Consider the following 14,354-nt stretch of genomic DNA (forward strand, 5'->3'; position numbering starts at 1 on the left):
ATTCAGACACAGGGGCAGGTCACAAAGGCATGGGCTGCTCTGGGTTTTAGCTGACTTTGGAACCCAGGCTGGAGGTCTTTCCAGAATCTTCAATTTCCCCACAGATTTCTGGGCTTCTCTACAGGAACTTCTGGGTGAATTTATACAGCTTGTGTTAAAGTCAGCATAAATTATCCTTATGCCTTGTAGTTTCTAAGATATGTAGATGTAATAGAGGATTCTAAATTACGGCTGTCAATGAATAGCAATTTTGCTGTGATTGTCGAAGATCTGTCAGTATTAAAGACAACCTGGAAATGAGAGAGATGTAGCAGTTCCTATATTCCATTCTGTTTGACTTTTCTGTCCAAGCCTTGTAACCAGACATCCTTTGTTGTGACTTTTGCATGTTCCCAGAAATAGGAAGCCAGAACAGAGGTGGTTGAGTAGCTGAGAGTTGGGGTTCTCAAAGCATTGTTTTGCTATGACAGAGGCTTGAAAAGAGCAACACTTTGTCTGTCCTGTGTCACTTGCCCAGGTGCCCCCTTTTTGTGGGACTTCTCTGCATATTTCACTCCTGCAGAAATACGATGTATGAGATTTCACCTTGGAATAGAATTTAATGGCCAAGTTTAAATTCCAAAGATAGGTGCTTATTTTGGATGTGGTGATGGGCACTTCATTATAATGGTGCTAAAGTAAATACTGCTAATTTAAGCCTCTGACTAAACTCTGGAAATGCTTTTAGAAGTTTAATGTAAAAGGTATGTTTTATAAAATGCGTATTACTTCCCTTTAAGCCCAGTTGTGTGAAATTCTTATTAAATTGTGTTTCCTGGGGAGGTATTAAGTAGTAATTCTGGCCAGGCAAAGCCATGCTTAAGCAGTTCTGGTACAAAGGCAACAGGGTTTGGGCTGCAACGTGCACAAGGCCTGAAACTGTGCAGGCAATGAACTTAATAGCTGCCTCTGCAAGCCTGCAGTCTGGGCAGAAGTGCTCCATCCTGCCTTGCAGGAGTACTCAGAACCCAGAGGGAGGATGATGGGAGTCAGGAGCTTAAGAGATGTCTGGGGAAAAAGCCCCAGCAGTAGGGCAGGTGAAGGTAGGGCTTTAATGAAGGGCACCAGAGCACAGTACACACCCTTGTGTAGTAACTTTGTGAGACCAGGAGGAAGCTGCAAGAAAAAAAGATCCCAGTTTTGAAGAAGCTGACAGTTTTGACCAGAAAAGATGATTTTTACAATACATTTGTGGTTTCTTCTTTATGCTTGCTAATTAGAAATTAAAAACCTCCTGGAAGCGCAGACAGAAGGGCAGGCAAAATATGCTGAAAAGTTGTTGCTAATGAAAGGTGTCCCTGGGAAGTGTTTTCATTTCTGAGGCCTTGGACATTATAGAAGACATGGTACATATGTCAGGTCATGAGGAATTCAGCTGGATGAGAGAGTAGAAGAAATTTCCTATTAGCTGCCATGTGGAAAAAGCTGTTTGGGGAAAAAGGAACATTGTAAGTGAATTGAGTGATGCCACTGGAATTGAATATATTCAATCCAAATCCCTTCAGCCCACATTTCCACAGTTCTAAGGACGTTACAAGCAGAGACTTCAAAGTGTATTTGAAAGAAAGAAAGGGGAAAACTTCAAATGGAGACGTACATCAGCACCTGCTCTGAACAACTCGTAGATTTTGGTAATGTGTTTTGGAAGTGACAAAAAAAAATCTGTATTCAGCCAGCTGAACACAGCTTACAGTTGCTGAACTGAACTTTGAGCCTGACCCTGAGATTCATTATTCCTGGTGAACCTTAAAATCTATATTTGGCTGTACCCGGGATTGCAGGTGCTTGGGTCCTGTGTGTGCACACTGTTGTAACTCTGTAATAGCAGAAAAAGAGACTAAGGAATTTCTGTCCCTGTGTTTGTCTGCAAATGGAAGGAGCAGAAGAATGCACTGGTGTTCTGGTTTTGCTACAGTTGGGAAGTAAAGCCAGTGATCAGCCCATGCTTGATGATAAGTCTTACATTAGAAACTTAATTTCCAATGAAGTCAAAAAACCTTAGCTGGCAGTTGAGAATTTTAGGACAATTTGTCTTCCCTTTTTTTTAAGGAGATAATTTATTTCAGAGAGAACTGTGGGCTGTATTTACAAACCCGAGTTTTTAATCTTGGTGGGGTGTGTTTTTGGTAGGAGAAAACAGCTGTCAGGATTGCTGGAATTCTCAGATATCTGTGTCTGCTTGAGCCTGTAGGTTGAAGATCCTCTTTCCAAATGACATCTCAGTTGTGAGGCTCTGAGGAGTGTGGTTTCTCAGTGCAGATCAGACAGAATTTGCCTGTCTGGCATGGCTGAAAGTGAGCTGGAGAGATGCAGGGCTGGGCTGTGTTGTAGAAGTGAATTTCAATCTTTGTTTTTGATGAGTGGAGAACTTCAAAGTTATCAAAGTGTGTAAAGAGGATTGTATTGCAGAGCTTTATCTTTGCTGTCTGCAAAGGTGTTGAGAGCAGAGGCAGCTTGACAGGCCATTTGTGCAGGCTTTTGCTCCTAGGTGGGCTCTGAGCTCCTCATGGTGTCTTCACAATTCCCCCCTGAGGTATTTTACTCACTGTTGTTGTGCAAAATATGAGCTTGTGCTTTACATTCAGAATTTCAGAGCGACGCAGCAGCAACACCGAGTGGTCTGTGCCTTGTCTAGACATCTGACAAACTATTGCAGTCATTCGGGGGGGAAAAAAACCCCCAGTTTTTGGTAATTCAGCCCCCAGATGCTGCTGCTGTAGCTGCTCGATGGAATTTGCTGTAGAGCTTGATTCTTACCAGTTACACATTGCTCCAGCTTGGAACTTTATACGTGAGCTGAGCTTCTGGCTGAGGTCAAACACAGGGCAGCCAGTCATTTTCTGCTGTCTAGCTCTGTCAAAGGGGGGGGAAAAAAAACCCCAGTTTTTGGTAATTCAGCCCCCAGATGCTGCTGCTGTAGCTGCTCGATGGAATTTGCTGTAGAGCTTGATTCTTACCAGTTACACATTGCTCCAGCTTGGAACTTTATACGTGAGCTGAGCTTCTGGCTGAGGTCAAACACAGGGCAGCCAGTCATTTTCTGCTGTCTAGCTCTGTCAAATTGTCTTACAGGACTGTAATACTGCCTTGGTTGCATAAGTAAGAAAGCTGAAAAGATATAAATGTCAAGATAGCCAAGTTCCCACGGAAGACTGGTTTAGAACTGGAGCTTATATTAAAGCTCATGTTACTTACTGGCCTAATTAAAGTAGACAAGCCTTTATACCTGCCAAATGTATAAATAAAGTCTGTGCCTGCATTGTGCTGACACAGCCCCTCGATAACAGCAATATCTTGTCAGGTGTTTTCCTTCTTCAGGGGGCTCGTTTGGGTGGGAGATGATGTTTCCCTGGAGTGGGAAGCGTTTTTATGGCAACAAATGATGAAGCCGTGTGAAATTTGTTTTGCAGCCTGAAAGAATGATTTATTTACAGTACTGCGTGGTACAGAACTCACATCTCATCATCAAGCATCACCTCTTCTGCCTCTCAGCTGAATAAATCACACTTTTACAGGGGCTGGCATTTTGCATTGTTTTTCCTAAGAAAGACATTTTTGATTTGCACTGTTTGATAGACTCAGCTTAATGCACTTCCCTTTTGGGGATTATTCCCTCTAATCTTTTATTTACACTGAATTTTTATTGGAGTATTTAGAAGTAAATGTACTTCTGAATGTACAATATGCTTGTAAATTTAATATTCACTTTCATATTTAGGAAGAGTCCCACTCCCTCCAGCACATGAGCTAAAATCCAAGTGGGAAAACCTGCTGGGACCAGAATACGAAGTTATGGTATGTTTTATTTCAATAAACTACGTTCATGAATGTTATTTCTTTAAATTACAGATCTGTGAGCTTAGCATTACAGGCTGTTTATAGAACAGTTCAGTGTTTCGAACACATCAGTAACATCAAATTTTCTTTCCTGTAACATCAGGGCTGAAATGTATGTTATAATGAGTTGGGAGATTTGTTGCCCTTTTATTTTATTCTGTTTATATAGATACTATTGTTATACAAATACAAGGCAGGAACAGTGATTTAAGGAAATCAACTGTCCTGTTAAATCTGCATCACAGCAGCCACTTAAAATATATGGCATTTTTATTATTTCATTCATGATCTATTTGTTTTACTGGGCACTGAATAAAGAAAAGGCTCAGGATAGAGCTTCTGTTTTCACAAGAATCTTACAATTCTATCTGAAGAATGAAAGAATGATTTTCAAACATGCTGAGAAAATACGAAGTAATTCTCAGTAGTGTAACTTTGTGGTGCCAGTGTCTAGTAGATATTTCTTCACTTCATATTAAATAATTGCCTAGCAAAAGATTGTTTTGATGAATTGTCACGAGGAGTTGATGGAAATTGTAATTCACTTGTGCTTTTCAGTGCTGGGTGAGCCAGTGAGTACAGATAAAAGACTCCGGACAGTGTTCTTTCCGAAGCCTTAAAAAATTCTCACCACCACCAAGAAAACGCCCTGTTTGTCTTTGCAATGCTTGTCCAGTTGATTTAGAGACACTTATTTTTACTACTTGGAGTAGCCATCGCTCCAGTCACTCGCTGGAAGATTTAAAGTAGCTTTAAGAATTGCCTTGAGAAACTCGCTTCCCTTCTTTCCATTAGCACTCCTTTAAGATCTGAAGTTCGTCTAAGATTATGTACATGATGCAATAAATCTGTTTGGCTGCTCACTTCAGTTGCTTGGTATTCCCATCCTTACATTTCAAGGGGCTGATATTACCTCCCTGAGCACTATCACACTTCCCACAGAGGACAAAAACCTGCTTAGTTGGTGAATCTGGCTGTTCCCAATCCTTCTTCAGCCGCCGCCGGTGAAATGTCAGCAGTGAAAATGTTAATGATGGGGCCTTTTGAATAATAGAAGGGAACTCTTGTGGCATCCCATTTTGAAAGTCATTTTTTGGTTCTGGTCGCCTGTGCCTCTCTCCTGTGTTCAGTAGCAATGTTCTGTTTGAGTCCAGGCTGTGACACCGCAGTCCCTGTGTCACACTGTCCTCACTCGGCTCCCAGAACTCATCCTGAAGGTCCCTACAGGATTCTCTCAGGAGTATTTATCTTCAGAGGAAATAGCTGTTTGAAGAGAAGGGTTGGTGGCTTCTGTGCTGCTGGTCCTTTGTGGTGCCAGTGGAAGGAGCTGAGATCCTGGGCAGGAACGTAGGACCATGTGGTATCAGTCAGGCTGAGGAGCTACCAGTCATAAATCCATTTAGTTACATGCATGGACATGAAATGGGTTCTATCTGGCAGGAAAAACACCCTGAGTACTGGAAAACAACATGCTGGAAGCCCTACTTAAAATTAATCCAAAAGAAAAGTCTAATCTTTATTAAACTAGAAGTTTTCAAAGAAAAGCTACCTGTTTTTTGCAGATCTACCCAAGTGTAGCTTTCTTTCAAATATTCAACTTCAAGTGTCCCAAATTCCAGCCCTGGGCCATTGTCATGATTTGACAGCCATAAATTGGAACTAAATGATCTTTAAGGTCTTTTCCAACCCAAACCATCCTATGATTTTGTCTTATTACATTTAAAATTGGAGTGAAGAACCTTCTAAGGTTACAGATAAATCTGTTATGTTAAGGAGGGACAATACAAGAAAACTGGTGGTGAACACAGTCATTTTATTAATCTTAAAAAAAGATACTGAAAGGGTTTCCTGTCCCTGCTTGAAATAACCCACTTGCCATTCCCATTTGGTAATTAAAGTTCTGTATTTCAAGCCATGTTAGCAACAGAAGTTGGTGGGTTAATCTGGATGTGAGATGGCTGCACTATAGCCCGAGGTAACAACTTAAGCTGTCATACTTTCAAATTCTGATTGGCAAGTCCGTGTGGGTATTTGTGTCAAACATAATGGCATTTTGTGCTTACACAGGATTACTGAACTTGACTAAAATTGGCATTTGGGCTCCAGGAATAGGATAATATTGGAGTCTGCTAATAGTGCATAATCACCACATTCCTACTTGTAAATGTTCTGTGCCTGAAAGATTTTTCTAACATTTGTTTAAAATTATTTCACATCAATGTGACTTTGTTTAAGTACAGTTTATTTTGCTCGTGAGTTTTTTTGGCAGAATTTCATCGTTCTGGTAAAGTCTTTATTGTCCCGCTGTTGAAAAATGTTCTGATGTCCAATTTTAGGTTGTGAACGTGGATATGCCCTTTACAGACGATTCAGAGCTCCAGAAGTACTCAAAGGTAAGACTTCCATGGTGGTTTCCTTCGTGGTGTATGTTGGCAGGGCAGTCCTGGGAGGACATGACACCATTCCAGATGTGTTTCAGGAATTTAGTGGTTTTGTGGCTCTATATTTTCCAAAAAAAGGCTGCCAATATTCTGCTTATCTCCTGGACTGATCCGGTACCTTTTCATAGCACAGGCAAATGAACCTTTTAACAGTTCATTACCAAACCCCCAAACAACAAAAAAACTCCCTCAAACCATGCACATAAACCCTAAATTTAGGGGTACTTAATTGCACAGAACGGCAGAGGTTGAAACTGCTGAACTATGCCGTTGTCCTGCAGAGGAGTTTGCCACAGTAATCCTGGCTCAAGGAAAGGGAGGTATAATTAATTTAAATTGTCAGAGCTTACATTAATTTCACTTCTAAGAGATTTTCAAGATACATATGTTAATATTGTGGAAAAGAGGTTTTAGAGGTGATGAATTTATATATTTGTGGGGACATCTCACTGGGGAAGGGCCATAAAGTCATAATCAGACATGGCTGTGAAGGAGTGCTGTGGATCAATGGATTGCTCCTTTTACTTGCATCCAGAAAAATAGCCAGAAAATTCCCAAACTGAGGGGGCGGCTCCTGCTGATCATCTCTTCTTCCCAAGTTGCCGTGATTTCTGCTGCCTTGTCTGGATAATGTATCACTTTTATTCGAGTTTTCCTAATATTAGACTTAATATTAAGACTTAAGGCACTGAGGGTTGGAGTCTCCCTAAGGAAAAACTCCAAATTAAGGAGGCCAGTGGGAAAAGGCTGACACAGAATCAGTGATTTCCCCTTGCAGAAAAAGGGTATCAGTTTTAGTAACTACTTACAGAGAACACTTCATGGATATTTTTTCTACCTCAGAGGAGTGTGGCTCCCAGAGGAGTAAGAACTTGTGGTGAGATTTTATAGCAATTATGGAATTTATTTTATTCTTTTATTTATTTTTATTTCTTTTATTTTTGTTTTGCTCCAACTCTATGGAAGAGGGGTTGGAACTGGATGGTCTTTAAGGTCCCTTCCAACACAAACCATTCTGTGATTTGTTGACAACTCACCTTTTGGGTGGGATGGACTTTAGCTGGTACTTCTCTCTGCATTTTTCCCAATAAGATCAATTATTTAAGAATACAGTTCAGATTGCCTTTTCCCCCAAAGAGCAGACTGGTTATTTTTATTTGTGCAAACAGTTTGTGAAGAGAAGTTATGGACATCAGATGAGGTCACTGTGAACATTTAATCATCTTACTGTGTGTTTGGTTCAATTTGGTGAATCCTAAATCTGATTTTATCATGGTAAGTAAAGATTTATACTTAAATATATACTTATATTTATCTTTTGGCAGTTACTACCCATCCACACTCTGAGATTAGGAGTTGAGCTGGACACGTTTGATGGACATCATTATATATCATCCATTGCTCCAGATAGCCCAGCTGCAGCACTTGGTCTTCTGCAACTGGAGGATGAACTTCTGGAGGTAAAAAAATAAAACAGAACCCCCACAAAAATAAAAATTATGTGTTTCCTTTTTGTTTGGCCTTCTTAAAATGCTTCTCTTAAGTTCTGGCGTGGCTGCTGTGTGTGCAATAGTAGTATTCCAGAGTTAGTTGAGGAAGCAGAGTTGTGCTTTGGAATTCACATTCACATTCACGCTTATGGACAAAATGTCAGATTCTTGTGACCTCTCAGTGACTTCATGGTTTGGTTTTTTTTTTTTCTGAAATGTTTTAACGTGAGTATCAAGAGTTACAAAGGCAGAGATAATATTTGTGTTGAATTATTTGTAGTCCTGTGGCTCAGTCTTTCTGCACAATCTGGCTTTAGCTTTTGTGGTAGATAATCTTTCTGAATATTTGTCACTCCTAAAAAATTTACAACAGTCTTAGGAATAGTGGTTCCAGTTACACAATAAAACTTTTTTGTTGAGTGTTGAAAGATATTTGTGTGTATGAGCAAATACATCAGTTTGTTTAAATGTGTATAAAGAGGTATTGGGAGTTATCAGAGTCACACCAGACCTATTTTCTCAGGAAAAATTATTATTTGATAACATTAAAATAATTCCTATTTTGTATGTGTGTGTACATGTATCCATTGGTATCTCAGCCTGCAAGTGAAAAGACATTAATTTCTTATTGAATGCATGCTCCTTGTGGAATATTTTGATATTTGAACCTTTTTTTTAGTGGATGCAAAGAACATTTAATGGAAACAGAATTAGGCCTTCTGAAAGATTGATTTGTTAGGTGTACAGCTATTTTGCTTTTACTTCTTCACTCTCTAACATCAAAAATTCATACTGATATCACTAAGACCTAAAACATTTTCTTATTGCTTAATGCAGGAAATCTTGATTCCTGAAGGAAGGGATTAATGGAATGCTGGGAGTGTCGTTTAAATTGCTTGGCCACTAAACAAAAAAAATTTACACAAAAAGCAATAATGCTGTGCTCTAGAGTAACTTAGGGAACTTTAATTGTATATATTTAACAGTTTCATGTATTACTCTTAGAATTAAGTTCACAGGTATGTCCAGACCTAGTGAGTATAAATTTTTTGCTATTCTGTAGTTGGGGAAAAAAGCCCCCAACAAAATAAAAATGTGCTCTGGGGCTAAAGCTGCATGTGCCAGGTTTAGCCCAAACTATGTTTTTGCAGCCAAGTTATAAATCCCCTTAAATAGGGGTTTGCAGTGGAAAAAGTGACAGCCCCATTCCCCAAACAAGCAGCCTTACCTGGGCCTGATACATTGGGGATTGAAATATGAGCAGCAAGGATTTTATTTTTCAGTCTACAGTGAGGTTGAATGTTGATTATTTTTAATGATGTGTTTGAATTATGACAGAAAGCACGTTACCCCTCCCCTGTCCTTCATTTTAGCTAATTCCATTGTGTTCTTTTTTAGGAGTAAATTGCTTCTTTGTGCCCTTTTGTTGTACAATTTCCCTGCTATTTGAGGGCTGGCTGGCTGATGGGCTGAATGAGTGGGTGTAGGGCACCTTGCCTGCTCAGAGGCTGATTTCTGGCAGCTGCAGCAGGAGAAATGGGAGTCCCCAGGTCTGCTGGGGGGTGAACAGTAGCTCTCCCCCATCCATCATGGGGATGCTGAGAAGTGCTGGTAGCTTTCCACCACGCTGCCACTCTCCAAGCATTAAAAAATCCTTACGCGTAGATCCTTCTGCTTAAATAATTAACTAATGGATGAGGCTGATAGCTCAGCACTTGCTATAATTCTTGCAGAAAAAGCCCAGAGCAGTCTGTCTTACCGTGGTGGAGGCCAGTTCCACCACTCTCAATTTTTCTGCTTGGCTGGGATGTAGAGTGTGAGAGGAACTCTGTGTTTCCCAGCAGTACAAACTATGTTTACACTGCAAGAAAGGAAGAAGTGGGGGGAAAAATAGAAGTGGTCAGGAAGCAAACGTTGGCTAAAGTGGGATTGCTGTGGAGCCTAGCTTGAGGATTGAATCCCTCTAATTAGCAAGATCTGGGAGGTGTATGGAGAGGCTCTCCCTCAAGTGCACACATGCAAAGGTGTGTCCATGTCTGGTGAATGTTTCCATGCTCTGTTTTCTTGGATCAGATGTGGTTTCTTCTGCAGTTTGGGTATGGAGGGAAGTACTGAAGGTGATCTTTAGCTATCCCCACTTGCTGTGCCTCGGTTCCTTTTGTGGAGTGACTTGGATGGGGGGTGCTGGATTCCTAAACCAGTGGCTGCCCTCCAGCAGTGTGGACATTTGGTCATGAGAGAGGCTTGAGGCAGCCTGAAAGAAATCCCTGGAACACACAAAGTGTTGGGATTGAGTCCACAGCACTGATTGGGTTAAACCCCTGCTCTTTTGGGGCTGCAGTGCTGGTTAACACAGGTGATATTCAGACCTGTGACACCTGCTGACATCCTGCATTCCTCGTATTTAGGGACAGCCCTGTGGTGCAGATAGAAGTACCCCCAGGATATAAAGGTTATAAAATAGGTAAAAGAGGATGAATCACGGGGGTTTTTTCCTGCAGAAGTAGAATCACAGAGTGGCAGAATGGTTTGGGTTTGAAGGGACATTGAAGCCCATCCAGTCCCACTCCATGCCATGGGCAGGGACACCTTTCACTATCCCAGGCTGCTCCAAGCCCCATCCAACCTGGCCTTGGACGCTTCCAGGGATGGGGCAGCCACAAAAAAGTGCAACTGCAGTATCCCATTTTTAAAGCACCATTATCTATCTACCTACCTACCTACCTTTATCTTTTTTTTTCTGTTTCAAAGTCAAACACTAATGTTTAGAACATCCATTAACAATGTTCTTCTGTTATCACTCACAATCTTGGTTTTATGGTAAGGTAAGCTTTGACCCTTGTCTGGCTTTCTGGTTAATTGCTTACTGTCATTGGTTTCTTTCTTACTGTACAAATGCTCTTGCCTGTTTTCTGTAGGATCTATTTTTGTTTCAACCACTTTGTTGCACTTTAAACCGGCCAAGTTAGAATCACAGAATCATTAAGTTTGGAAAACACCTCTAAGGTCATTGAGCCCAACTTTTAAACTACTTGTGGTAGTTCTGATTTCAAGTTTTTGATTGGAGCTCAGAACCCCTGTTTGCTTAAAATACGGTGAGAAAATCAAATGTTTTAGCTTTTGATGTTCAAACATGTAAGCCTAATGTGGAAAAAATTCCCCAACAAAGAAACAGGTGAGAAAGAAATAAGAATTCTAGGAAAGGTTTAGGCTTGGAAAAGTGGTGAGCAGAAAAGAAGTTAGAGGAGGCTGAAGAGCCATGATTTAGCAGTCAGTAGTCACAAGATCTTGGAGGTGAGGTCTTACAATAACCTACATATTCTTCAGAAGTGTATGTTAATAAAACCGTGCAAGCTGTGCCAGAATCCCCAGGTAAAATCAGACTTTCACGCTCAGACGGGGAAAAATATACGCCAAAAAAAGAAAAAACTAAATTCAAGAATTCGGTGGATATCCTTTAATTCTCTTTGTGTGGATGTGTGTTCCTGCTCCATACAGGTAAATGGAGTGCAGCTGTATGGAAAATCCCGGCGTGAGGCCGTCACCTTCCTCAAGGAAGTGCCACCCCCTTTCACCCTGGTGTGCTGCCGGCGGCTCTTCGACGGCGGCACCGAGTCCCTCGTGGATGAGCCCCCCGTGGCAGCTTCCCCTCCAGAGCAAAAGGTAGAGTCCTCCTGTCATCCACTGGTGCAAAAGGACAGTAACTTTGTGGAAAACTGCAGGTATTTCTGGGTTTACACGGGTTGGTCTTGAGAAACTTCATTGTCCTGGGAAGACAAGGTAGGTAAATCAGTGAGCTGCTTTGCTGACTGTACATCCCATTCGTCATCCCTGCACTTAATAGGTGAGTGAGAGCTCTGAATTACACTAAATCACATCCTTGCCACCATTAGCTGATTGCTTCCATGTTCTGAGTAGGTTTTCATAGAACTGGGAAAAAAAAAAAAATTAAACTTAAAAGTTTCTTTCCGTTGCAGGAGCTTTAAAGTCTCAAACTAAAGCTTGACACTTGTGGTTGCTCCTATTTGTAAAAGTATTTACAGCTTGGCTTCTCATCTTTTCTGATTGTCTGGCCTTTCTATTAGCTGTCTGTGGTTAAATCTTTTATGCTGTTTATTTTTCCTTTATGCATCTAATGGGGCAGCTGAAGTTCATCAGCATGTAACAGGTTAGTAATATTCTAATAATTAATTAGACTAATACATGGGTATTTGTGTGCCAGGTTGGGCTCTGATGCTCAAAACATGTAGGCCTGGGCCCTGGGGAGTACTCAAGGCAGCAAGCTGGAGAAAACTCTATTCATAATGCTCAGTGAAGGTTTAATTCCATGAAAGGTCACATTTTAGGGCATGTATTCACCATTAATAATCAAAATGTTGAAGGAATAGTGTTTGTAAAGAACTGAGAGAATGGTATTTGAACCAGAGCTTTTATTTTCCAGGTGAAACCTGAGGAAGACTTCAATCCTGAGGAGGAAGAAGGGGAATTGGCATTATGGTCTCCTGATGTGAAGGTTATTGAGCTGGAGAAAGACAAGAATGGTTTAGGATTCAGCATTTTAGACTATCAGGTATACTTTCCTGTATAACTAAATGCTAAAAATCCCTTTGATCCTTTGTCATGCATGGTGCCTTAAAGTGGTATGTGATGGTGATTACTGGGTAATGGACTTGACACTTGGGCCTAGAAACTGTAGGGCCAAGCAATGTATTTTGAGGCCAACTCTATAAAGAAGGGAGTGTTCTAAACCACTGATTATTGAACATGATAAAGTGCAAAACCTTTAATGAAACTCCACCCCTTAACTCTTGAGTTTAATGACTAAATGTTGGGGAAGGTTGGTTTTTTGTTGTATTTTGTTTTAACTTGGAATGACTTTTCAGCTGTGAGAGTGGCAAGTGAGTATTCTTGGGTATTAGTTGGAGTTGATTATATTCTTAATTGCTAAACTCCTTAGAAATTAACAGACAAGTCTTTAATTGGAGGGAAATCCTATTAAAATTAACGATTCCTTCTTTCAAAAATACTGGCTTCAATTAAATATGTAGAAACTCTCAAAATCTGTAGTCAGAATGAAATGTTCTTCATGTTTCTAGTCAACGTGATATATTTTTTTAAACCTCCAGTCTTCATATTTATAAGGGAATCAAATAGCTGGATTACTCTTTATAATAATATACACATCACATCTGAGTGCTGCCTAAACATTGTAGTTTAATGAAATGTGTTCAACTGTTGTACATAAATGTCAAGTGATATAAAATTCACTTTTTGATACAATAAGGCAGGAGTTGGGAATGAATTAGAAGGAAAAAAATATTTGAAGTATTATGCAAACCCATTAATTCTATATTTTACCAGTGCGATTTAAGATTACTGAAAATAGATCCTGTTAGTCATTTTAGCTGACACATGTTGTGTTGCAGTGCCAGCTCTACTCTAGAGTTGCTGGGAGTCTTTACAGAGCAGTAATACACAGATTTGCTTTTAAGTTCTCATATAATCAGAATTAATGAAGGCTTTAATAACAGGCTTTTTATTTACTTATTCGCAGATGCAAATACACGAGCAATGTTGTGGTACTTTCAGCTAAATTTAAATACATTCTAATCAATTCTAAATGAGTGGTAAACCACTTAATCTCAGATCTTTATAATTTCAAGATATTTATGTATAAAGTGTATAAAGTACGTTCTTTTGTTTGGGATTTGCCTCTTAGATCTTTTACACTTTTCATCATCTGCAGATTAATTTTGATAGGGAGATATCTGTGACTGTTGTGTGTGTTTATGTAAATACATCCATCACATCCTTGAGTGCAAGGCAAAGAAAATAAATAATTGTCCATGCTACAGTGGAGGCAAGGCAAAAAAAAACCCCCGTGTGTGGTTCCTGGGAGAGTGTTTGGAATTCTTAACACAGACTTGCTGGGGAGCACAGAATTACAGCAGTGTTTAATTGTGCCTTAAAGGACCTGGAGAGCCTTCTTTAAAACATGAAAGGTGTTTTTTTAGGCACATACTCTTTTTTTTTTTTAACCAGAGAAAATTCAAGCCTTATAATGGAAAATGATGCTGCTTGTGCTGTGTATCCACTGCTGATTTTGCTTCTTTTAAGGAATTGGATTTTTAATTCTTTTTTAGGTGTTTTTCAATGAAGATGGGTCTTCCCATCTTCATAATCTGTGAGTGACCAGCCTTTCTAGGCTCCCATAGTGTTGATGGAGGTAGGGTGGGGAGGAAAATGCTTTTGAAGGGGAGATTTTGAGCAGGCAGCCTGTTTGTGATGCTGGTAATTAACACACAAGGACTGACTCTCTGTCCATTGCAGAAATTTAAGGAAAGTTTGGTGTTACATACCCAGCTTGGAGGAGGTGATGTCACTACCCTGGGTTTTGAAGATCTAATTATTTCTGTAGCTGTTGGTTGAAATGACGCTTCAGCAATACTGGGAGGGCTTCTGGAAGCTCAGTGGGAACAGGGAAGTGGCACCGGCGTTAAAAAGTGGCTCTACAATTCCACCTCACTTTGCCCCACACCAAGGTGTG

At 40.3% G+C, this 14,354-nt stretch overlaps 1 protein-coding gene across 4 annotated transcripts in view; it reads left to right on the forward strand.

Moving 5' to 3' along the window:
- The window catches only part of PATJ (PATJ, crumbs cell polarity complex component), a 144,884-nt gene that overhangs the window by 21,892 nt on the left and 108,638 nt on the right, over positions 1 to 14,354 (forward strand). For all 4 annotated transcript variants that reach the window (XM_017733523.1, XM_017733522.1, XM_017733525.1 and 1 more), the window contains 5 exons: positions 3,758 to 3,834; positions 6,213 to 6,269; positions 7,643 to 7,777; positions 11,306 to 11,470; positions 12,249 to 12,377. In XM_017733523.1, coding sequence (XP_017589012.1) covers positions 3,758 to 3,834; positions 6,213 to 6,269; positions 7,643 to 7,777; positions 11,306 to 11,470; positions 12,249 to 12,377 — 563 coding nt within the window. The remainder of the gene's footprint in view (positions 1 to 3,757; positions 3,835 to 6,212; positions 6,270 to 7,642; positions 7,778 to 11,305; positions 11,471 to 12,248; positions 12,378 to 14,354) is intronic.

The sequence above is a fragment of the Corvus brachyrhynchos genome, unplaced genomic scaffold, assembly GCF_000691975.1.
Source record: "Corvus brachyrhynchos isolate BGI_N302 unplaced genomic scaffold, ASM69197v1 scaffold34, whole genome shotgun sequence".
Lineage (NCBI taxonomy): Eukaryota > Metazoa > Chordata > Aves > Passeriformes > Corvidae > Corvus > Corvus brachyrhynchos.